The sequence below is a fragment of the Caenorhabditis elegans genome, chromosome II, assembly GCF_000002985.6.
Source record: "Caenorhabditis elegans chromosome II".
NCBI classification, from domain to species: Eukaryota; Metazoa; Nematoda; class Chromadorea; order Rhabditida; family Rhabditidae; genus Caenorhabditis; species Caenorhabditis elegans.
The window spans coordinates 13,948,490-13,969,409 of NC_003280.10; the positions used below are offsets into that span (position 1 = coordinate 13,948,490).

The window sequence follows — 20,920 nt, forward strand, 5'->3', positions numbered from 1 at the left end:
GTCGGTTGCAAAAGAGATTGTGAAATAACAATCTTGAGGGGAAGACATGACGGCTGATATAGTTTGACAAGAGGAATGAAAAATGATAGTTACATGAGCATCTTTTATAGGTTGTTTGGTTGACAAAGAGTTTCGAAAATGAAATTATGATAAGGAAAACAACCAGTATTTCATAACATTTTTTGAAGAAAAAAATTAAAATTCATTAAATATTCGATATTTTCTCTTAAAAAGTAGATTTATATTGTATCAACTTTAGGCCTAAAAACCGAGAAATGCCATTTTTCTTTTTGAATTCAATTGGCTCCGGTGGATGAAAAATCGGATGTCCGGTCATTAGTTAACTCTTTTTTTTTAACTTGTTATTATAATAATTATTACAAATAAAAAAAAACAAAGCGCGAACACTCAACAATAATTTTTAAAAAACGTTTGTCCATTAGTTTTATTATGCAACTATCCTTAATTTTGTCCCCGCGGGGACTGGGCCGAGCCCGGCAGCAGTGCAACGCCAGGACGACCCTTGGGAAGTCGGAGCAAGCCCCGAGTCTTCCCTAGGTTCCAAAAATCATATAACCTTTATTACACTCATTCGAGTGTATACCGTAGGTTAATACGATAAGAACAGATACTACACTTTGATCTTAGCTAATAAGCCGAAGAAGCGATACTGAATAGAGGAGGTGGCAGGAGTAGTGCGGAGCGGTGTACCGACAAATCAGGGGTGCGCGTACTGTCGCAGAGTAACATTGCACGTAAGATATGGTGCATTGGCGTACGCAATTACGCGCTTTTTGTCAGTCGGGGATAGCAAAGTTGCCTGAAATTCAGCTGCAAAAATGTGCTTTTTTTTAAATAATCAAAACCTCTGTGCCTTTCTCCTCTTATAGTTGACTATATACTTTAGAAGATTCAGAACTTTGGTTTTTTTCTCTAAAAAGCAACAGAAATCAATTTTGTGACGCTGCTCCAAACTCCAGTCTGCAATTATTGAAATTTTTAGCCTAGGTGACTCGGGCAGGTGATAATAATCTGCTGATATCATATCAGAAGTTCCCAGTATTTTTCTTTTTTTCTACTAGCATTTCTACTCTTAAAAAATGATATTCCTTATCGGAAATAGCTCATATTTCCGTGTGCTCACCCCTACTACAGTCCTTCATGACCACCGATTAAGAGGGTTCCCTGATAATATTTATCTGATAGTTTATGGAATTTTCCACTTGCTCATTATGTATTTTGTCTTAAAATGTGCATATATCTGTTTGAAAATTCGAGTTTTTCACTGGAACCTTACTTGCTTGATATTTAGCTGCTCCGTGCAATGGTTTGAAACTTTTATCGGGAGTCTGATGATTTTACCCTATGAATCGGGGTACTGGATTCTTGGTGGTAATTTTTAAACTTTTTTAAATTTTTTAAAATGTTTTCAGACCAGCTTAAAACCTTGAAACAATATTTTTCCGCTAATCGGTCGAAAAAAAAAATTGAAAACCATGTTTTTCATTGGAAAATCAAATAAGGGCAGGTGATAAAATAGACTTCAATTAATTTTTTTATTCAAAAAAATAAACCGATTTTTGTCATATGAAAAGTTGTAAAGAAGTGTACTACAAAACATCAAATATCGAATTTTTAGACGAGAGTTTTTTTGAAAAAAAAACCAAAAATTGGGATGTCCTGTAATTTTTTTTGCGAAACGTTAAATAGCTCAAATTTTTCGATGGAAGTTTTGAAAAATTTATTTAAAAAAATTAAAATTTGAAACATCAGCCAATACTATTTGAACATATGGGAGATTTAATTTTTTTTTTTGAAATTTTGAAATTCCCGCCAATTTTTTCTGAAAAAATTGATGAAAAATTCAATATTGAAGATGTGCGACACAGTATAAAATTAAAAATTTTTTCTTCAGAAATCAAAAAAAAAAAGTTTTTGAAAAATACAACAAACTACAAACTACAACCTACAAACTACAAACTACAAACTACAACGCACAGACTACAAACTAAAAACTTCAAACTACAAATACAGCAAACTTGTGTTTCAAACTCCCAGTGAAGTATTTAAAAAACAGTTAATTCACATGCACATCCCGAATTGGGAACTAGAAATTGCAAACTAAAAACTAAAAACTACAAGCTACAAACTACAAGCTACAAACTACAAACTACAAACTTTTCAGAGTCTAATATAACCATCCAGCAAGGATGGACAGATATTGAATCGGAAATGATAAAAGTCCCAAATTTCTTTAATTTATTCTTCCTTGGCTCCTTTCTCAAATTTCATTATATTCTGTCAATGGGCACCACTGGACTTTTATTAGCCGTGGAGCGAACTTTCGCGTGCTATTATTTAACAGATTACGAGAAGAAGCCCAGAATTCATTTGGTTGTAATTTTGATTATTGGACATCAGACATTCAATTTTATAAGTGCGATTTTACATTTTTTCCAAATTCTGCAAAATTTAGTATATATCGTTTTGATTGCTCTCATACCAAATGTGGTATCTTCCGTGGTAAGGCCTCTCATACTCGCTCGCTTATAACAATTATCACAAAATTTTTAAATAATTTTAGATCTTTGCGGTAACCGAGAACTACAACCAGAAAGTCACAAAAACCATTGAAAACTTTGCAAATCCCAATAATTACACCCTGGCGGCTCGATATCAAGCCAAGGAGAATGTCAAGTGCTTTGCGATGATCAAAAAAGTCATTTTCGCCGGGATTGGGATGATTTTCATCTCCTGCTCAAGTATTCTACTAATTTATTTCGACGTTTTCCCAAATCACGTGGATTTGCTCAATTTTGTGTTTGAAGCGTCCTTGAATGTGTGAGTTTATATTTATATTTTTGGAGCCCCGCGCACCCCTGACTTGTCGGTACACAGCTCCCCACTACCCCTGCCACCTTCTCCGTCCAGTATCGCTTCTTCGGCTTATTAGCTAAGATCAAAGTGTAGTATCTGTTCTTATCGTATTAACCTACGGTATACACTCGAATGAGTGTAATAAAGGTTATATGATTTTTGGAACCTAGGGAAGACTCGGGGCTTGCTCCGACTTCCCAAGGGTCGTCCTGGCGTTGCACTGCTGCCGGGCTCGGCCCAGTCCCCGCGGGGACAAAATTGAATACGCATCTATTACTAATACATTTTCAATTTCCAGAGGCCCCTCATTCATTGGCCCGACACTGATCCATTCCGTCGATGCTTGGAGGAACTATGAACTTTGTCCATTTTCCAACAAGATTGTAGCAGTGGCACGGAAAACTACAATAGTCAAGGTGGTTCCAGTGGAGTGTGACAAAGATTCCGAGTTGCGGAAGGAGACGGACACATATTTTCGACAATTGAACAATTCTTGGTCATAGTTATTAGGGTTATTAGGTTGTATTAAAATATATATTAAAAAATATAAAATTTCATATAAATGCATCAAATTACAAAAATCATAAGTGAATATAATACCAAATTTGTACATAAAATTAGAATACCAAAAAAAAAACTCATGTAGATTGTCACGGGGATAAGGTAGGCATATTGTAGGCATGTTATCACAACACAACTCATCACTGTCTTCCGAGCACCGCTTGCTTCAGCCGATCAATTTCCCGCTCCATTCGGGACACCTGATCGCGGAGCTCATCGTTCCGTCGGGTCAGGTCACCGAGCTCACTCTCGGCGCTCTCGCGAGCCTCGCGTTGTCGCTTGCGGTACCGGGCAGCCGCTAGGTTGTTCTGAATTCTCTTTCGTCGGAGAATTTCCTCGGGAGACTCTTCCTCTTCACGACCTTCTTCGATTTGGGAATCTTTGAGGGCGACGACGACGAGCTTGACAATTTCTTCGATTGACATTTGTTTCTTGCCGTTTTGGAGCTGCAAAATAAGCTCATATTTTGGATTTTGAAACCCCAATTCTTACCACTAAATGCTCCTGAATCTCCCGTTTCACGTCAAATGGAATGTCCTGGGGAATCACTAGATCCTGTGGTTGTTGCTGAAGCATTCCAGATGATGAGGATTGTGGAGCAAAGGAAGAGTATGGTGGTGGAGCCATTGGACATTCTGGAAATTTTTTCTTTAATTTTTGTTTCCAATTTTACAGAGTTCAGAACTGGAAATTCGATGAAAAATGCCCCCAAAATTTTTTTTTTGCCGTTTTTTTTTCTATTTTAGGCAGTTAGAATCAGTTTGAATGAGTTTTTTGGCCAGTTTTTTACAAGGAAATTAAGGGAAATTTATTGGAAATGGTTTTGAAAACCAATAATAAGAACACTTTTGGTGTTCAAAAATACAGATTTTGTGAAATTCAATCAGTCTCACACATGGTGTCAGGCTGATCCATTACGGTTTGATCTACAAAAATTGCAGGAACTTTTTCCCCAAAAAAATGAGACGCAAAATCAGTTGAGAAGTCTGCGTCTCTTCTCCCGCATTTTTTGTAGATCTACGTAGATCAAGCCGAAATGAGACACTCTGACTGACCACGTGGTCTCGGAAAAAAATTGGCAGAACTTTGAAATTTTCTAAGAAAACGATTTTGGCTGGAAATTCAAATTTTCTGCGAAAAGCATTTTGGCGGGAAATTCAAATTTATCAAGAAAAATGTTTTGGCGGGAAATTCAAATTTTCTGCGAAAAACATTTTGGCGGGAAATTCAAATTTTATGTTAAATTTTTTTTGGAGGGAAACTCAAGTTACTCACGAGTTCCAAGTGGCACACCATTCGTATCAACTGGAATCGGGTGCGGAGCAATCGGGCTCATAACCATATGATATTGACCTGGATGGAACATCATTTGTTGCTGGGGCATTAGTGTTGATGGGTCAAATGTTGGTGGTTGTTGAGGTAATGGGAGCGGGGTGTAGTAGTTGGATGGTTGAGGAGTTGTTGGACACGAGAAGTCTGGTGAGGCCTGGAAAATGTTTGAAGCTTGAGAATTTTTAATCAAAAATTGGCGGAGATTCTCCCAGTTTTGTAGAAAATATTTGAGTTACTTATAGTTAGGAATTATCAAAAAAAACGGTTTCCAAAAAATGGAACCTACAAAGTTAGGCTTAGCAAGACAGTAGGTAAATAGTGATTTCCAAAACTAACCAAATATTTCTCAAAATATCTAGATTTCACGTAGTGTCAGAGTGTTTCAATTCGGCTTGATCTACGTAGATCTACAAAAAATGCGTGAGAAGAGTCGCAGAGTTTTCAACTGATTTCGTATGGTTAAGAACGTGCTGACGTCACATTGTTTTGGACGAAAAATTCCCGCATTTTTTGTAGATCAAAACGTGATGAGACAGCCTGGCACCAATTTTTTTGAATTACCGGAAAATGGCATTTACAAATTCTTAAAATCGAAAAAAAATCGCATTCAATTTGAAGCAATTTTTGAAAGTGTGCACCAAAATTTAAGCTAAAATCTCCAAAAAATAGTTTCAAAAACCAGAAAAAAAGTCCCAAAAAATGGCAGAAACTAAAAATTTTTGATCTAAACTAACCGGCGATGATCTTTCAATATACTCCGCTTCGGACACAATTTCTCGATAAATATCGTATTCCGTACGATTCGACGGGACACTCAAAAGGTGTGGAGCCGCTGAGTCAGAAGCTCGAAAATTCGGAGCCACCGATGGAGCTGCCGGCGGAGCAAACTTTGGTGGAACTGGCGGCTCTGCAAGAATTGAAACAAAATGTTGATTTCATCTTTTTCTCTTTTTCTCTTGTTCGTTCAAAAGTGTCAGGCAAACATAATATGATGCAATTTTAGTTGGTTTGGGTGTATGTGAGTATGCTGATAACTTATAAAGAGAGGAAGATGCGCAGAGAACTGGAGATATAGACTGTAAGAATGCAAGAGACGCAGACTATGAACATGACCATGTTGACCGTAAAAAGTAGAACGCTGCCAAAAAATAATAGGAAGAAAACATGTGGTCTTGCAAATTTTGAAGCACCTCTGGAATTGTTTCTCAATTTTTAAAAAAATCTCAATAAAAAATTTAGAAAATCGTAAAAAAGCGTACACTTACAAGCAAAATTCCTAGAAGTTTTCGTTTTTTTTGCAAATTTTTTAGAACTTCTTTGTGAAAAGCACATGTCAAAATTCGGCAAAAAATTACTTGAAAATTTCTGAAAAATTTCCAAAAAAAAAAAAATTAGAAATTTTTAGGGTTTTTTTTTTCAATTTCGACAAAAAATTCCGAAGCTCTCGAAGCAAAATGTTCTCATCAAAATTCCAAAAAATTGGAGTTTTCATCTTAAATTCACAAAAAAATGAACCATTTTGTGGGCGGAGTCGAACATAGACCCCGCCCACTTCTTGGTTTACTTTCCGATTTTGAAATAAGTTTTCAAAACACCGCTTTGAAGTTTTTGCCATTTTCTATAAATTTTTACATTTTCACGGAGTTATAGATGTTCCGAAATTCGAAACACATTTCCAACTATGAATAGACCACGACCATTTTCTGGGCGGAGCTAACATTGTGGTCACGCCCACTTTTTGGAGAAAAAAAGCTCTACTAACAGGGGGAAAACTACTTAGATTTCAAACAAAAAACAAAAAACCAAAAAAAAAGAACAGTTCTTCTCGTCGGTCACTTCTACGACCACCACCTGCGAACAAAATGTGACGTGAGAGAGAAAGGAAAGAAGAAATTGAAGATTGAAATATTTGATAGATGAGAAATAGAATGTATGAGACTGATGCCAAATAGATAATGCAATTTTTCGGAAGGGTACTGTAGTTTTTAGCAAAGTTTTGAGACGTTTCGTGACATTTTGAACTTTGCTTTAAACAAAGGGGCGGAGCTTAAATTTGCAAAATTTTACTAAAAATCCCCTTTAAATGCAATATGTATAGCCCGACAATTTCTGGGTTCCACGCCACACTATTTACAACTTTGCAGTGGGCGAAATCCGGCAGTTGTCGGACCATTAAGATTTTTGCAAGCAAGCACGGGGTCTGGCCTTCCTCATTGAATTTTTTGCGCTCCATTGACAATTGCCTGCCGGACAACGCGTGGAAAAGTTGTGTACTCCACACACGGACAAATACATTTAGTTTTACAACTAAAAACTAGCCGCGACGCGACACGCAAAGCGCCGTAAATCTACCCCAGATATGGTCGAGTCAAAATGGCCTAATTCGGCCTAAACTCTTCCATTTCAATTTATGAGGGAAGCCAGAAATCGGTGAGCAAGCCATGCCCACGAAATGGGCAATTTTTTCCACAAATAGGGAGAGCTCGGAGCAAAGAACACTTAACATTTTCAAAATTGATAAATTAGTTAGGTTTGACAGAAAAAAAAATCAATCAATCAATCAAATGGCGTGAGAAAATTTGAGAATAAGTGACGTTTTTTGCATAAAGCTCACCTGGTTTGCTGGAAGATCGTTTCCGGAATCCGATAAAAGAGCCGAAAAATCCACGCCGCATGAAGTCGTCCGCATCGTATGACGGCTGCATTTTTGGAGACAGGGAAGGTTTTTTCACTGGAAAAAATGGAAATTTACAGTGCGGAAGTTTTTTTAGTTTCTGTAAAATATAATATTTAGAAAATAAAAATCAAAAAAAAAACTCAAATCTGATAGCTTAAATCTCTGCTGTTTTTGGTTTTATAAAAAAACGTTTAATTTATTTATGTTTTTTTTTGTTTATGTTTGTACCATTTTGCAGTTTAAAGTAATGTTCTGTAGCTCCTAAATGGTTTGAAACCAAAAAGTTTCTAACGGAGCAAAATTGAATGAAAAAAAAAATTTAGTATAGGTCTTTTGAAAACTGCTGACACAATCAAAAATTGTAAATTTTCACTTCTGGTTTTTTTTATTTGCTTTACAGATATTTCAACAAATTCTCATTTTCAAAATAGAACATTTTACAAAGTTTTAGACAAATTTAGTATGACTTTTTGAGACACTTTTTGGAAATATTGAACATTTTTAAACAACCCTCAACCTATTTCAAAAACAAATTTTATTCTACTTTTCATTAAACTGGATTTTTGAACTTTTTACACACTCCGTATTACTTTTTCACAATTATCAAAATGAAAAAATCAATAAAATTAAAAACAATGAATTCCAATTCATCTAATCATAAAACTACCATAAAAAGCGGCTGGAAAACTCCGAAAAAAAAGGAAAAAAAAACTGAAACCGTTTGATTGGTTGGAGAGAAAAAGAGAGACGGTGCTGATAACAATTATTTGTAGGAAGACAGGTACTTCTCGAGCCTTGTCTGTGCATTTTGTGTTGCTCTCACTCTTCTACTCTCCCGATAACAACAGGACACTATTTCAGAGCACACTTTGGTCACACACCGGTGCGGTGGAGCACACTTGCACTATGAACTTTTGATACTGGTAGGTAGGCAAGCAGGCAAAAAGTAGGCCTATGAGGTAGGCTGGTACTGTGAGTGTCTAAATAGGTCACACAGAATCCTTACCGAATCTATGTCAGTGCCTATAGGCGTCTCAAAAACGCCTGCCTGCTTGAAAGACTGTAAACGCCTGTATATTACTTGCCAAGTACCTATCTAGTACCTACCTAATACCTACATTTTACCTATTTGGTGCTTATCTAGTGCCTACCCAGTACCTACCTATTTACAACTGTGTACCAAAACGCCCTAGTGCCTATCTAATATACCCACCTAGTATCTACCTAGTACCTACCTAGTGCACATCTAGCGCCTACCTATGTGGTACCTTTCAAGTGCCTATCTAGTACCTACCTAGTACCTACTTAGTATCTACCTACTGCCTATCTAGGGACTACCTAGTGCCCACCTAGTACCTATATATGCAGGCCAACTATTACCAATAAAAATACCAAAAAGTTCACGTAGAACTGATAAAATTTATGTTGTCACTTAAAAATACCTACCTCTACTGTCACAAACCGTGTCAGGAGATCCCCATCATCCGGTAATGCTTTAAAAAATCCACCAAAAGCTACTCTGAATTTCAAATTTTACCTATGAAAACGTGCACAAACAACTAATAAAATCAAGTTCGAGTGTGTGAGAAGCCCCCGGAGGGCTCAATGAGCTCGTTATCAGCGCGGCTCCTAACACAGAAGGGGTATGCAAGAATTCAGTGAAATATGGTGGTGATAACGGAGGGATTATTTATTGACGTTTCATCAATAAATCAAGAAAATCGAGCACAAAATGCAAAAAAGGTAGACGATTGACTACACTTTTTGTTGACTCGAGGATTTTTATCATTTGTTAAACTGTGACCAAACTGTAATAGGATTATGATTGGCTTCTGGGTGATCAGGAACAAGAAAAAAGTGCCTACCTAGTGCCTACCTGGTACCTACTTAGTGCCTACTTAGTGCCTACCAAGTACCAACTTAGTGGCTAAATAGTACCTACCTAGTACCAACTCAAGACCTACCTAGTGCTTACCTAGTGCCTATCCTAATACCTACCTACCACATACCTAGTACCTACCTAGTGCCTTCCTAGTACCTTCCTAGTACCTTCCTAGTACCTCCCTAATACCTACCTAGTACCTATCTAGCACCTGCCTAGTACCTGCCTAGACCCTACTTAGTGCCAACATGGTACCTACCAAGTACCTACCTTGTACCTACCTAGTACCTAAAAAATTTAATTTTCTAGGTTTTGATAGTTGACAACTTTTTCATATCTGTTATCAATACAGATAAAATTTAAATTTTAAATTTATTTTTTGTTGCAAAATTGACTTTTGGGAAACAAACAGGTGGTGATAGTTTGATCTTTTTCCCATCTCTTTATCATTAAAGAGAATTAGTGATGCAGAGAAATAAAATCGTGTGTTCTGATGATTTTGCATCATTTTCCGCATTTCTGGAACTTTATTTATTTTTTTCTAAATTCACCACAACTTTTTGAAAAACATAAAGATCATACCAACTTAAAGCAAAATTCAAAATTGCGACTTTCTATTCAAAAAAAAATTTCAAAAAAAAATCAATACACAAAACAAAGAGACAGAATTGATAAAACTGGTGTCTATCACTGATCTCATCAACCCACCCGGTTTCGGTCTGCAAAGTACGCACGAGAAACGCGTCAGCAATGGACGTCTTGTCCGAGTTAAGTTCCCCCGAACAAAGTACTGATAAAATGAGCAAAAAACAAATTTTGATTGAGAGTTGTAGATACTGAAAAGTTCAAAAAAAGTGAAAAGTGTAATGCCAGAAATAGTAAAGTTTTCGGATTAATAAAACAATTGTGACTAAATGCCTACCTCGTACCTACCTAGTACCTATCTAGTACCTGCCTAGTACCTGGCTAATACCTAGCTAGTACCTGCCTACTACCTAAAAAGTGTCTATGGTGTGCCTACCTGGTAGCTACTTAGCACGTACCTAGTACCTACTAAGTACCTACCTGGTACCTACATAGTACCTACCTAGTACGTAGCTACCTTATACGTACCTACCTTATACGTACCTAGTACCTACCTACTTTTTTATGCAACAAATATCCGTAACAAAACTGTGTTACGTGAGTTTTCAAGACTTTTTTCTGTAAAAAAAATTGATAAGAGAATTTCAAAATTTTTGACTTTGAAATGATGTATGAACTTTCCAAATTTTTTTGCGAAAAAGTCATGTAAAGTTGAAAGATGAAAGTCTAGCCATTTATTAATAAGTGAGGAGATTTTTGACAGAAAAATGTTGACGAGGAAGAGGGATAAGTTGAAGGGAAAAATATTTTGAAAAAAAAATCACAGAGAAATCAATCATTTTTTGGCTTCATCTCCTTTCTTGTGGTCTTCTTCAGTGGATCCGGAAAATCTGAAATTATATTTATTTAGAGTAGGATTTTCAGATTTTCAGATTTTCTTCAACTAGAAAAAAACTGCCAAGAAATGGGCGGAGCCTATTTTGGAAAGTTATCGAGATATTACATTTCTGGGAATTCCCATTTTCAGCTGAAAACCCTTTGAAAACTAAATCAAATTAAAAACAAAATTACAGAACACAGACTTCGCCCATATCTTGGCTATTTGAAACTTCCAGGCTTTCTTGTACTTTTCTGAGCTAACCGAAAGTTGGCCGGAAAATCCACCAACTATCGCTAGAAAGGTGACAACATTTTGGAGAAAGTTTATGCTAGTGAAATTTTATGCACGTCTGTCCACTAACTTCAAAAACTGTCATTTTCTCACAAGGGTTGGTAGATTTCTTCAGAAAGGTGCCTACTGTTATCGTGCTATCAGACAGTTACTAGATGTATTCAAAAAGTTGCCGACTTTCTTCAGAAAGTTGTTAGGTTCAGAAAGTCCCATTTCGCTTTGATCTTCGAAAAATGCGGGAGGTGAAACGCAGACATCTCATCTGATTTCGCATGGTTACGAGCATGCTGACATCACAATTTTTCTGGTAAAAAATTCCCGCATTTTTTGTAGATCTGAGACAGTCTGACATCACGTGTTGCATCCAGAAAAATTCCCAACTTCTGTCAGAAATTCGCTAGGTTTCTTCAGTAAGGTGCCAATTTTCTAAAGCACTGCAACTTTTTCCTCACGAGGGACGAGGAAAAGCGGTTTCTAGGCCATGGCCGAGGGGCCGACAAGTTTCAGCGGCCGTTTACCTTGCTTTGTTTTCCGCCTGTTTTCTTTCGTTTTTCATCGATTTTTTTTTGTTTTTTCTTAATAAAACTGATAAATAAATATTTTTTGCAGATGCTAAAACAATTTCCATTTAAAAAAAATCATGTATTCAGTGGGCAAGCAGCGGTGAAAGTGGGCATTGTAATATGATGGATTACGGGAATACAAAACCTAAACTTTTTTTGAAACATGATACATATGCTGTTTAAATGCTGAGACTACCTGATTTTCATAACGAGACCGCTGAAAAAGTTTTGAGCTTTCCAAAATTCAACTTTTTTGGTGAAAAAGTCGAGATTTTCGCACAAAAAGTTGAATTTTGAAAACCTCAAAACTTTTTCAGCGATCTCGTTATGAAAATCAGGTAATTTCAGCATCTAAGCATCATATGTATCATGTTTCAGAAAAAGTTTAGGTTCTGTATTCCCGTAATCCATCATATTACAATGCCCACTTTCACCGCTGCTTGCCCACTGAATACATAATTTTTTTACTTGGAAAATGTTTTAGCATCTGCAAAAAGTATTTATTTATCAGTTTTAATAAGAAAAAACGGGAAAAAGCTGTGAAAAACAAAAGAAAACAGGCGGAAAACAAAGCAAGATAAATGGCCGCTGAAACTTGTCGGCCCCTCGGCCATGGCCTAGAAACCACTTTTCTTCGTCCCTCGTGAGGAAAAAGTTGCAGTGTAAAGCACTCCGATAAAAGTTTGTGGCATACTCAATCGCCAAAAGCTTCCTATTTACACCTATAACTCATTCAAAAAACTCACGAAACAGCTGAAGAAGACTTCCTGGAAGCAGGTGTCTCCACTCTTGACTCATCATCATCCTCTTCCTCCTCCTCCTCCTCCTCCTCCTCCTCCTCCGTCTCTTCGTCCTCCTCCTCCTCATCCGATGGTTCTTCCTCAGCTTCATCCGATCCTGCATCCTCCTCATCATCCTCCACTTCTTCATCGTCATCCTCGTCTCCATTGCCTTCATCCTCCTCTTCCTCCGAGCTCTCCGGAGTTGGTTGTCTGGAAATTTAGAATTCTAAAGATCTAAGCATAATCTTTTCATGATCATGATCTATGGTTTTCTAGTACCCTCCGGCTAGGTTACATCTAGGAAACATACTGTGATACACTCTTAGCCTCCAACGCAGTCGCTGACCTGTTTGCAGGTGTCCCCGGAGCCTTCGCAGTCGCTGGCCTCGACGCGACCACTGGAGGCGTTGGGGTCCGATGTATAGTTGCCATATCGATTTTCTTTTCTTCCTCCGGGAACTCCAGAATCTCAGCTGCACCTGTCACATTCGGTATAGGAATCGATGAAGCTGTGGAAACATCCGATACAGCTGTCGGAATAGGCTTCGGCGTTGATCGCTTGGCGGCAGCCACGGCTCCAATTGCAGCTGCTCCGACAACTGTAACGCCGGCCGCTGCAGCAGCGCCCAGCACTTTTTTGGATACTTTTCGCTTTGGTGTTGGTGGTTTTTTGTTGGTTGTAGACGTTGTAAGGATCTTCTTAGGTTTTGGAATCGTCTGTCTTGCTGGTGGAGCCTTCGGTCGTGCTCCATCAAACTTCTTCGGAGCATTTGAAGCTCCATTGACGTTTGGACGAGCTGGATTTGCGTCTCTCCGAGACTTCCGATCCTCCGCCAGTGTCCTCACAGATCGACTTCTCTGCACACCAGAGCCCGTCGGAGCAGAGCTCCCAGAATTCTGCGGCTGTCGTCGTTTACTAGGATCTTGGCTCCGCGTCCTTGCTGTCTTTATTCGGTCGGAGCTCATGATGGGGCTGTGCTTTCGGCTTGGCGGTTTCCAGACTTTTTCAGCAAACTCTCCATATCGCATTGGGATGAATTGGGCGGACGCGGCGACGTAGATCTGAAACCACCTACTATAGGCACGTAGGCAGGCATGTCCCGACCCTTACCTTTCCATCTTCCAACTCCTTGATCGAGTTCACAATTTTTCCATCCGTAGTGTACAATTTCTTGGCTCCATGTGAAAGCTCGATTCTATCGTTGACCTGATTGAGCAGCGGCTCCATATCTTTTATCACACGTGGATTTATCACAAACTACAAAACTTTTTGAAAATTTTTGAAAAAACTCATAGGTGTAACGTTACCTTAACACCTCTATGATACCTATCTCCATTTTTATAAATCGAAATTTTGCGAATATTATACGAAGAAATGCCGGATAGCGAAGAGACTCCCGATGAAGATAACGGATCCTCTGCCACCTTTTTCACCTTCTTTTTTGTCGATGGAGTTGGCATTCTGCACACAAATCACACACTGCAGAATCAGAATCACCTGGAAATGTTTGTTGTTGAAGTTTTTTTTGGAAAGTTTGGAAGTTTGAGCAGAATCTAATAAGGGGGTGCTGTTGGGAAAAGCCACGTCATTCAAAATTTGTCACAGAGCGGGAGTTGCGACGTGGCCGAGAAAAACATCGGTGGCCAAGAATTTTAAATATTTTAAATACTTCTTCCACCAGAAGGCAGTCATTCATATCGTGCTAGCCCCGATTTTTGTTGAGTGCAACGCGCGACTACAAAAAATTTTAAAATTTTAAATTCTTAAACTACACACTAAAAACTACAAACTACAAACTACAAACTACAAACTACAAACTACAAACTACAAATCACAAACTACCAACTACAACTATAAACTGCTTTAAGGTAAAATGGCATTCATGACGATTCATGTTGTACACGATTATACACTAGACTTTTAGCCTCTAATACTAGGAAAAAACTAGGAATGTTATAGACTACAACCTACAAACTACAATCTACAAATTACAAATTACAAACTACAAACTACAAACTACAAACTACAAACTACAAACTACAAATCACAAACTACCAACTACAACTATAAACTGCTTTAAGGTAAAATGGCATTCATGACGATTCATGTTGTACACGATTATACACTAGACTTTTAGCCTCTAATACTAGGAAAAAACTAGGAATGTTATAGACTACAACCTACAAACTACAATCTACAAATTACAAATTACAAACTACAAACTACAAACTACAAACTACAAACTACAAACTACAAACTACAAATCACAAACTACCAACTACAACTATAAACTGCTTTAAGGTAAAATGGCATTCATGACGATTCATGTTGTACACGATTATACACTAGACTTTTAGCCTCTAATACTAGGAAAAAACTAGGAATGTTATAGACTACAACTTACAAACTACAATCTACAAATTACAAATTACAAACTACAAACTACAAACTACAAACTACAAACTACAAATCACAAACTACCAACTACAACTATAAACTGCTTTAAGGTAAAATGGCATTCATGACGATTCATGTTGTACACTATTATACACTAGACTTTTAGCCTCTAATACTAGGAAAAAACTAGGACTGTTATAGACTACAACCTACAAACTACAATCTACAAATTACAAATTACAAACTACAAACTACAAACTACAAACTACAAACTACAAATCACAAACTACCAACTACAACTATAAACTGCTTTAAGGTAAAATGGCATTCATGACGATTCATGTTGTACACTATTATACACTAGACTTTTAGCCTCTAATACTAGGAAAAAACTAGGACTGTTATAGACTACAACCTACAAACTACAATCTACAAATTACAAATTACAAACTACAAACTACAAACTACAAACTACAAACTACAAATCACAAACTACCAACTACAACTATAAACTGCTTTAAGGTAAAATGGCATTCATGACGATTCATGTTGTACACTATTATACACTAGACTTTTAGCCTCTAATACTAGGAAAAAACTAGGACTGTTATAGACTACAACCTACAAACTACAATCTACAAATTACAAATTACAAACTACAAACTACAAACTACAAACTACAAACTACAAATCACAAACTACCAACTACAACTATAAACTGCTTTAAGGTAAAATGGCATTCATGACGATTCATGTTGTACACTATTATACACTAGACTTTTAGCCTCTAATACTAGGAAAAAACTAGGACTGTTATAGACTACAACCTACAAACTACAATCTACAAATTACAAATTACAAACTACAAACTACAAACTATAATCTACAAACTACTTTATGAAATAAGGAAATTTTGGACTGTGCTTTTTAAAGTTTTTTTTTGGCCTTTTAGTGGCCAGGTAGGTAATGTGACGACACCTACAGACCTATAGCAGATAGGCACGAGGTAGGCAGGTATTTTAGGAGCATACTACAACCTACAAACTACAAACTATGAAAGTTCAAAAAGTATACATATCAGATCAAAAAGTACATTCTCGTCTAGTCATCATCATCATCATTTCATAAAACTCATAATTAGCTTCAGTGTCACGAGATTAAAAACGAAGAGAGCTCCAGATAATGAGCTATACGTTTTCGAATAGAAAAAGAGCAAAACGTGTGCTCCGAAGTGGTGGTGCACACACATACACATTCACATAAACACAAAAAGCGTTATCGCTTTTGATATGGGCATCTCCATGGTAACCGCACGCGCAAGAGCTGGCTCCGGAGCCGGTGGGAGAGTGTGTGCGGGAGAGGGAGACGCAGATGTTTGGTGGGAAACAAAACCAATTGAAACACTTTTTGAAGTGATTTAGTAGGTGGTTTGGGAGGAAATTTGTAATTTTAGAAAGGGATGAGAAATTTTAAATTGAAAAAAACAATTTGGTAAAATTTTTTTGTTTTGTTTTTGGCATATCTAATGTAAGTCGATTTTGAAAAATGATTTATTAGATTGATTTTCGGAAAATTAATGTATTTTATAGTTGGAACGGAGATTCAGACGCATCGTGGCATCCATTCGTCGGGCACATTTTGCATCCTTACAGCAGCACGTTTTCTCCTCGGCTTTCTCGAAAGAAAAATCCTGGAATTTTTTTTAAATTTCCAATAATTAGAGTTTGATTAATAGTTCCAATATATTGCAATATTCAATTTTTTTGAATTAAAAATTCAAAATTTGTTTCCCAAATTCTGTTCTTCAAAATAATAAATTAACTGCAATTTCTTAAAATTATCATGCACATCAGGGGTTGGCGGCAATTGCCGTTTGACAAATCGGCAAGTTGCCGGAAATTTTCAATTTCGACAATTTGCCGGTTTGCCAATTTGCCAGAAATTTTCATTTTTGGCAAATTGCCGATTTGCCAGAAATTTTAAGTTCCGGCAGATTGCCGGTTTGCCGATTTGCTAGAAATGTTCATTTTCGGCACTTTGCCGGTTTGCCGAATTGCCAGAATTTTAAATTCCGGCAATTTGCCCATTTGCCAAAAATTTTCAGTTCCGGCAATTTGCCGTTTTGCCGGACAAAATCGTATGCCGCCCACCATAAATATTAAGCACAATTTTCTTAATGTTAAGCCTATATTACCCCAATCTCTTTGACCAAAACTCGTTTCAAGGACCCAACACTTCGATCAATCGACTTGCTTGATTTTTCGTTTTTGTAGATCTGCGTCGTGCATGTTTTCTGGAAATCCAGATTTTTTTCCGATTTTTCTGGAAATTTTGCTATTACACTGCACATTTTGATCGCCTTCGCCACGATAGGAACGCATGAAAAATGCACATTTCGAATGTGGGCTTGATTTCCGTCGGCCATGGTTGCGTCCAGGGAGACCAGTTTGCTGGAAATTTTTGAAAAACCCCATTTACAAATTCAAATTCTCCGCAAAAAATTACACATATCCCCCAATTTTCAGAACTTTCCGGCACCTCAGGGTACATCACCCCCCACCCCTCTGCAGTCGCCCTCCGTGTTTGCGTACCGCACATCGTATCTTACGTAATTTTGCACTACATTGTTAAAACCTAATTTCTAGGGGTAATTTCTTATGGAGAACTCGAAAATTCAGTTTATTTTTGCTCTAAAAGTGATCTTGGGCTAGAAAATTGACTTTTCTCGTTGAAAAATTATGCGAAATTATATCATTTCTGCCAAATCCTTACCTAACACAGTACCCATTACAGCTCTTCACTTTATTAGTAATTTGCATAGTAAATGCCTTGTTGATCGAGCCGCTCACCAGAATTGGCTCCTCCTCTGAAAAAAAATCTGAACCTCTAGTAGTGTTGCATGACTTACTCGTAGTACAAGCCATTTGCTCTGAGCCCGCAACTTTTGAGTCGGAAATTGTCAGAACTAGAAGAAATAGTGCAAATCGATATTTCGGCATGTTGGGGGAAAGGGGGAAAATTTCGAGATTTTTTCACAAAATTTCCTGCGAAAATTCCCATTTTTGTACTGTGAATCGCCGCTGTTTCCCATAAAAAATTCCTGAGTTTCTTTTTCTGAATGTCTTATGCGACCAATCTTTGGTTTTTGAAAAACTGAACAGAAAATAAAAATTGTTTGAATAAAAATGATTTATTCAGCCTAAACAAAAGTGGTGACTAACTCCTCCAGGCATCTTCAAGTTGCACAAAATACAAGTTAGTTTCCATGCTGACTCGCAAGTCGTGGTCCATTATTTTACTATCGGGATTACGGTGTCTGTGTCGGCGCCCGACAAAAGGCATGTGCTTGTAGAAGGCGATTTTCCACTCGGGCACCGAGAACATTGCAGCCGGGACAATGAAGAGAGGGTTTCTGAAAGAATGGGGTATTTTTTGGACCCAAGAAATGTCGGCTACAGTGCGTTTAGGCAACCTGTGAGGTGTCGGCTGCAGCCAAAAATAAAACCTGTCAGTAACTGACATTTTCGGGGCCTGGGAGATGTCGGCTGCAGACAACAATTGGGTGTACAGGAAACCCGGGAGGTGTCTGCTGCAGACAAAAAAGGGGACCCGTTAGTAACTGGCACTCTCGGGACCTGGGAGCTGTCGGCTGCAGACAAAAATTAAATGTTCAGGAAGCCCGGTAGGTGTCGGCTGGATACAAAAAAAAGGAGACCCGTTAGTAACCGACATTTTCGGGACCCGGGAGGTGTTGGCTGCAGACAAAAAAGGGGACCCGTTAGTAACTAACACTCTCGGGACCTGGGAGATGTCGGCTGCAGACAAAAGTTGTGTGTTCAGGAACCCCGGAATGTGTCGGCTGCGAAGATTCTATGAGATTTTCAAAAATTCATACTGCTCGACATTATCTGGGTGTCAAATACCATTGTTCAGACACCGACAACATGCTTTTTTCCTAATCACTACGAGCAGGTGATTCTTGAACCACCCCCCGTCCAAGAAAAATAAACTAAACTAACAAAGAAACAAGGCACTCGAAAATGGTCATAATCGCCACATCATAATAATCCGGCAGCAATTGCAAAAATAGAATACCCATAGTAGAAATCGCCAACACAAATATACAACAAATCACAGCGAACACGAAAACCGCGAGTTTCAGGGACCGCGCGTTTTCAGCCGCCTGGAATCTGGCGGCAAGGCTGTACGAAAGTTCGATCTGTTTTAAGTCCAGCCGGTTCCGCAGGGAAGTGTTGTACTGGAGAAGGAGGAAAAATGTCTGGAAGTTTATCATTTTTTGAAACCTTTTGTAGAGTGGAGCTCACCAAAATTACACAGCTTAATAAGATGGTGCTAATGATAAGCACAGGCTTCAGGGAGAAAAAGTAGAAGAACACGAGAATGGATCCTTGAATACAACAGCATTGAGATGTGGCGAGTAGAGTGTAGCCCAGGTAGCTGCGTTGCTTTTTCTCGTAATCGCTGGAAGATACCGGTTAGGTGTCGGCTGCTAACTAGGTAGAACCCGCTCGCGAAACGGCTAATGCGCGGTCCCAGTTGGTTGTTGGCCGCTAAATATCTAGGACCCACGTAGCTGTCGGCTGCACTTGCTGTCCCTGTTGGTTGTCGGCTGCTAGCTCGGTAGGGTTCGCTTAGGTGTCGGCTGCATTAGCAGTCCTGGTTTAATGTCGGCTGCTAACTAGCGCGGGCCTGCTTAGGTGCCGGCTGCGAAAGCAGTCCTGGTTTAATGTCGGCTGCTAACTAGGTACGGCCAGCTTAAATGTCGGATGCACGAGTAGTCCTGGTTTAATGTCGGTTGCTAACTAGCTAGGTCCCGCTTAGGTGCCGGCTGCACGAGCAGTCCTGGTTTAATGCCGGCTGCTAACTAGGCACGGCCAGCTTAGGTGCCGGCTGCACGAGCAGTCCTGGTTTAATGTCGGTTGCTAACTAGCTAGGTCCCGCTTAGGTGCCGGCTGCACGAGCAGTCCTGGTTTAATTCCGGCTGCTAACTAGGCACGGCCAGCTTAGATGTCGGATGCACGAGCAGTCCTGGTTTAATGTCGGTTGCTAACTAGCTCGGTCCCGCTTAGGTCTCGGCTGCACTAAATTTGAAGCTGTCCCGTTTCAGCGTCGGCTGCTTCCTCAAGCTAACTCACCTGAAAAAGAACGACGCAATCGCCCTTTCGATGACAAAATTGCACATTCCCGCCACAGTCGACGCGAGATAGTGCCATATTAAGAATGAGCCGAACAAAAGACATGTGGTCTCGGGGTACTTGGTGATATGTGCCATTATCGTGCGATCCGATGTCTCAAAATTGGTGAACTTCATGTGAGTGTCTGAAAATGTTAAGCTTGATCTATTTGAAGCCCGGAAGAAGTCTGGTGTATTTTTTTGGAAACCGCAAGGTGTCGGCTGTTACATTTTTTTAGGGGTAGGCACGTAGGCACCAAGACAAAAGACCCTCCACCTTACCTTCCACCAAGACCAAGCCATTCTTATACGGCCATACCAACACCAATCCAAGCCAACACTCGAACCAAGCCCCGAAATAAAAGCTAAAACAAATAGTCATATTCTTATGGAACTTCCTTATTCGCCATGACGTCATCACTAGAATAACTGTGAAGTATGCGGAAATAAATAGCAGTAGAAGATAGACAACATTGAAAATCAAATAATTCATATTAGTATACGCCGGGTTATTGATTTCGTGAATCGGAATCCATATCACTATATCGTCAGTTAACAACAAATTCATATTGATTTGGAAGTTTTCTTTCTAACTTCTAATGAGAAAAAAACTGAGAAAAAATGTTTAACAAAAAATTTCAATTTCACCTGCTGCTGCTCGCGGAGCAAAAAAATAATCACGTCACCGGTGGCTGATGAAGTTACAATAAAGCCTTAATTGAATTCGAATGTTGCTTTTTGATTTCGTTCGAGAGCTTGAACTTTTATAGGATTTTGAAAATCGAGTTTTTGAGAGAAAAACTAGAATGTTGAATTAATAGCATGTTTGAAAATGGAGAGAGAAGGCTATAATTTAGACAGATATCCCAAAAAATTCTATCGGATTAATCAAATCGGT

The 20,920-nt window shown here is 38.5% G+C and overlaps 5 protein-coding genes and 11 non-coding genes across 17 annotated transcripts; 4 read left to right on the plus strand and 12 right to left on the minus strand.

Annotated features, from left to right (window-relative positions):
* Positions 1–468: 468 nt before the first annotated feature.
* W07G1.17 lies at positions 469–670 on the plus strand. Its single transcript, NR_051867.1, has one exon. It is a non-coding gene; the product is annotated as an Unclassified non-coding RNA W07G1.17 (non-coding RNA).
* Positions 483–669, minus strand: W07G1.9. The gene has a single exon (NR_000908.1). It is a non-coding gene; the product is annotated as a small nuclear RNA W07G1.9 (small nuclear RNA).
* Positions 671–1,100: 430 nt separating the features above from the next.
* sre-44 (Serpentine Receptor, class E (Epsilon)) lies at positions 1,101–3,444 on the plus strand (the record flags this gene model as incomplete). The annotated part of the gene is made up of 4 exons (NM_064517.3): positions 1,101–1,392; positions 2,186–2,523; positions 2,585–2,841; positions 3,176–3,444. The coding sequence occupies 4 exons, from the start codon at positions 1,101–1,103 to the stop codon at positions 3,378–3,380; spliced, it is 1,092 nt and encodes a 363-aa protein (NP_496918.1). The 3' UTR covers positions 3,381–3,444.
* W07G1.8 lies at positions 2,933–3,119 on the plus strand. The gene has a single exon (NR_000907.1). It is a non-coding gene; the product is annotated as a small nuclear RNA W07G1.8 (small nuclear RNA).
* zip-3 (Transcription factor zip-3) lies at positions 3,417–9,091 on the minus strand. The gene is made up of 6 exons (NM_064518.9): positions 8,894–9,091; positions 7,385–7,501; positions 5,505–5,677; positions 4,714–4,924; positions 3,931–4,073; positions 3,417–3,884 (listed from the first exon to the last, which is right to left on the minus strand). Exons 2-6 carry the CDS (start codon positions 7,473–7,475, stop codon positions 3,579–3,581), a joined length of 924 nt encoding a protein of 307 aa, NP_496919.2. The 5' UTR covers positions 7,476–7,501; positions 8,894–9,091; the 3' UTR covers positions 3,417–3,578.
* Positions 9,092–10,633: 1,542 nt separating this feature from the next.
* Positions 10,634–13,930, minus strand: rpi-1. Of its 2 annotated transcripts, none has more exons than NM_001027228.5 (5): positions 13,739–13,930; positions 13,542–13,688; positions 12,741–13,492; positions 12,395–12,640; positions 10,634–10,804 (listed from the first exon to the last, which is right to left on the minus strand). In NM_001027228.5, exons 1-5 carry the CDS (start codon positions 13,889–13,891, stop codon positions 10,750–10,752), a joined length of 1,353 nt encoding a protein of 450 aa, NP_001022399.1. In that variant the 5' UTR covers positions 13,892–13,930; the 3' UTR covers positions 10,634–10,749. The 2 variants fall into 2 exon arrangements, with proteins under 2 accessions (NP_001022399.1, NP_001022398.1); NM_001027227.4 differs by having other exon boundaries at positions 10,637–10,804; positions 12,777–13,492; positions 13,739–13,928.
* A 308-nt stretch (positions 13,931–14,238) lies between these two features.
* W07G1.11 lies at positions 14,239–14,291 on the minus strand. Its single transcript, NR_051868.1, has one exon. It is a non-coding gene; the product is annotated as an Unclassified non-coding RNA W07G1.11 (non-coding RNA).
* Positions 14,292–14,451: 160 nt separating this feature from the next.
* W07G1.22 lies at positions 14,452–14,504 on the minus strand. Its single transcript, NR_051869.1, has one exon. It is a non-coding gene; the product is annotated as an Unclassified non-coding RNA W07G1.22 (non-coding RNA).
* A 111-nt stretch (positions 14,505–14,615) lies between these two features.
* Positions 14,616–14,724, minus strand: W07G1.13. The gene has a single exon (NR_051870.1). It is a non-coding gene; the product is annotated as an Unclassified non-coding RNA W07G1.13 (non-coding RNA).
* A 153-nt stretch (positions 14,725–14,877) lies between these two features.
* On the minus strand, positions 14,878–14,930 carry W07G1.12. The gene has a single exon (NR_051871.1). It is a non-coding gene; the product is annotated as an Unclassified non-coding RNA W07G1.12 (non-coding RNA).
* A 153-nt stretch (positions 14,931–15,083) lies between these two features.
* On the minus strand, positions 15,084–15,136 carry W07G1.20. Its single transcript, NR_051872.1, has one exon. It is a non-coding gene; the product is annotated as an Unclassified non-coding RNA W07G1.20 (non-coding RNA).
* Positions 15,137–15,289: 153 nt separating this feature from the next.
* Positions 15,290–15,342, minus strand: W07G1.15. The gene has a single exon (NR_051873.1). It is a non-coding gene; the product is annotated as an Unclassified non-coding RNA W07G1.15 (non-coding RNA).
* Positions 15,343–15,495: 153 nt separating this feature from the next.
* W07G1.18 lies at positions 15,496–15,548 on the minus strand. Its single transcript, NR_051874.1, has one exon. It is a non-coding gene; the product is annotated as an Unclassified non-coding RNA W07G1.18 (non-coding RNA).
* Positions 15,549–16,068: 520 nt separating this feature from the next.
* On the plus strand, positions 16,069–16,132 carry W07G1.21. Its single transcript, NR_051875.1, has one exon. It is a non-coding gene; the product is annotated as an Unclassified non-coding RNA W07G1.21 (non-coding RNA).
* Positions 16,133–16,360: 228 nt separating this feature from the next.
* Positions 16,361–17,853, minus strand: W07G1.7 (uncharacterized protein). The gene is made up of 5 exons (NM_064521.5): positions 17,737–17,853; positions 17,601–17,694; positions 17,170–17,278; positions 17,023–17,121; positions 16,361–16,518 (listed from the first exon to the last, which is right to left on the minus strand). Exons 1-5 carry the CDS (start codon positions 17,825–17,827, stop codon positions 16,402–16,404), a joined length of 510 nt encoding a protein of 169 aa, NP_496922.1. The 5' UTR covers positions 17,828–17,853; the 3' UTR covers positions 16,361–16,401.
* A 191-nt stretch (positions 17,854–18,044) lies between these two features.
* sre-43 (Serpentine Receptor, class E (Epsilon)) lies at positions 18,045–20,590 on the minus strand (the record flags this gene model as incomplete). The annotated part of the gene is made up of 5 exons (NM_064522.1): positions 18,045–18,240; positions 18,848–19,107; positions 19,154–19,310; positions 19,985–20,168; positions 20,305–20,590. The coding sequence occupies 5 exons, from the start codon at positions 20,588–20,590 to the stop codon at positions 18,045–18,047; spliced, it is 1,083 nt and encodes a 360-aa protein (NP_496923.1).
* Positions 20,591–20,920: the final 330 nt, after the last annotated feature.

What these genes read in the sequence shown, in the direction of transcription:
- W07G1.7 (NM_064521.5), bottom strand. Translation starts at nt 17,827, where the DNA reads ATGCCGAAATATCGATTTGCACTATTTCTTCTAGTTCTGACAATTTCC. An exon ending in AGGCGATCAAAATGTGCAGT is followed by an intron (nt 17,122 to 17,169) that starts GTAATAGCAAAA and finishes CTGGATTTCCAG; the next exon opens with AAAACATGCACGACGCAGAT. An exon ending in TTTTGGTCAAAGAGATTGGG is followed by an intron (nt 16,519 to 17,022) that starts GTAATATAGGCT and finishes AAAAAATTCCAG; the next exon opens with GATTTTTCTTTCGAGAAAGC.
- rpi-1 (NM_001027228.5), bottom strand. Translation starts at nt 13,891, where the DNA reads ATGCCAACTCCATCGACAAAAAAGAAGGTGAAAAAGGTGGCAGAGGAT. An exon ending in GGTATCATAGAGGTGTTAAG is followed by an intron (nt 13,689 to 13,738) that starts GTAACGTTACAC and finishes AAAGTTTTGTAG; the next exon opens with TTTGTGATAAATCCACGTGT. An exon ending in AAGTCTTCTTCAGCTGTTTC is followed by an intron (nt 10,805 to 12,394) that starts GTGAGTTTTTTG and finishes ATATAATTTCAG; the next exon opens with ATTTTCCGGATCCACTGAAG.
- zip-3 (NM_064518.9), bottom strand. Translation starts at nt 7,475, where the DNA reads ATGCAGCCGTCATACGATGCGGACGACTTCATGCGGCGTGGATTTTTC. An exon ending in TGGTGTGCCACTTGGAACTC is followed by an intron (nt 4,074 to 4,713) that starts GTGAGTAACTTG and finishes AAAAATTTCCAG; the next exon opens with AATGTCCAATGGCTCCACCA. An exon ending in AGATTCAGGAGCATTTAGTG is followed by an intron (nt 3,885 to 3,930) that starts GTAAGAATTGGG and finishes CTTATTTTGCAG; the next exon opens with CTCCAAAACGGCAAGAAACA.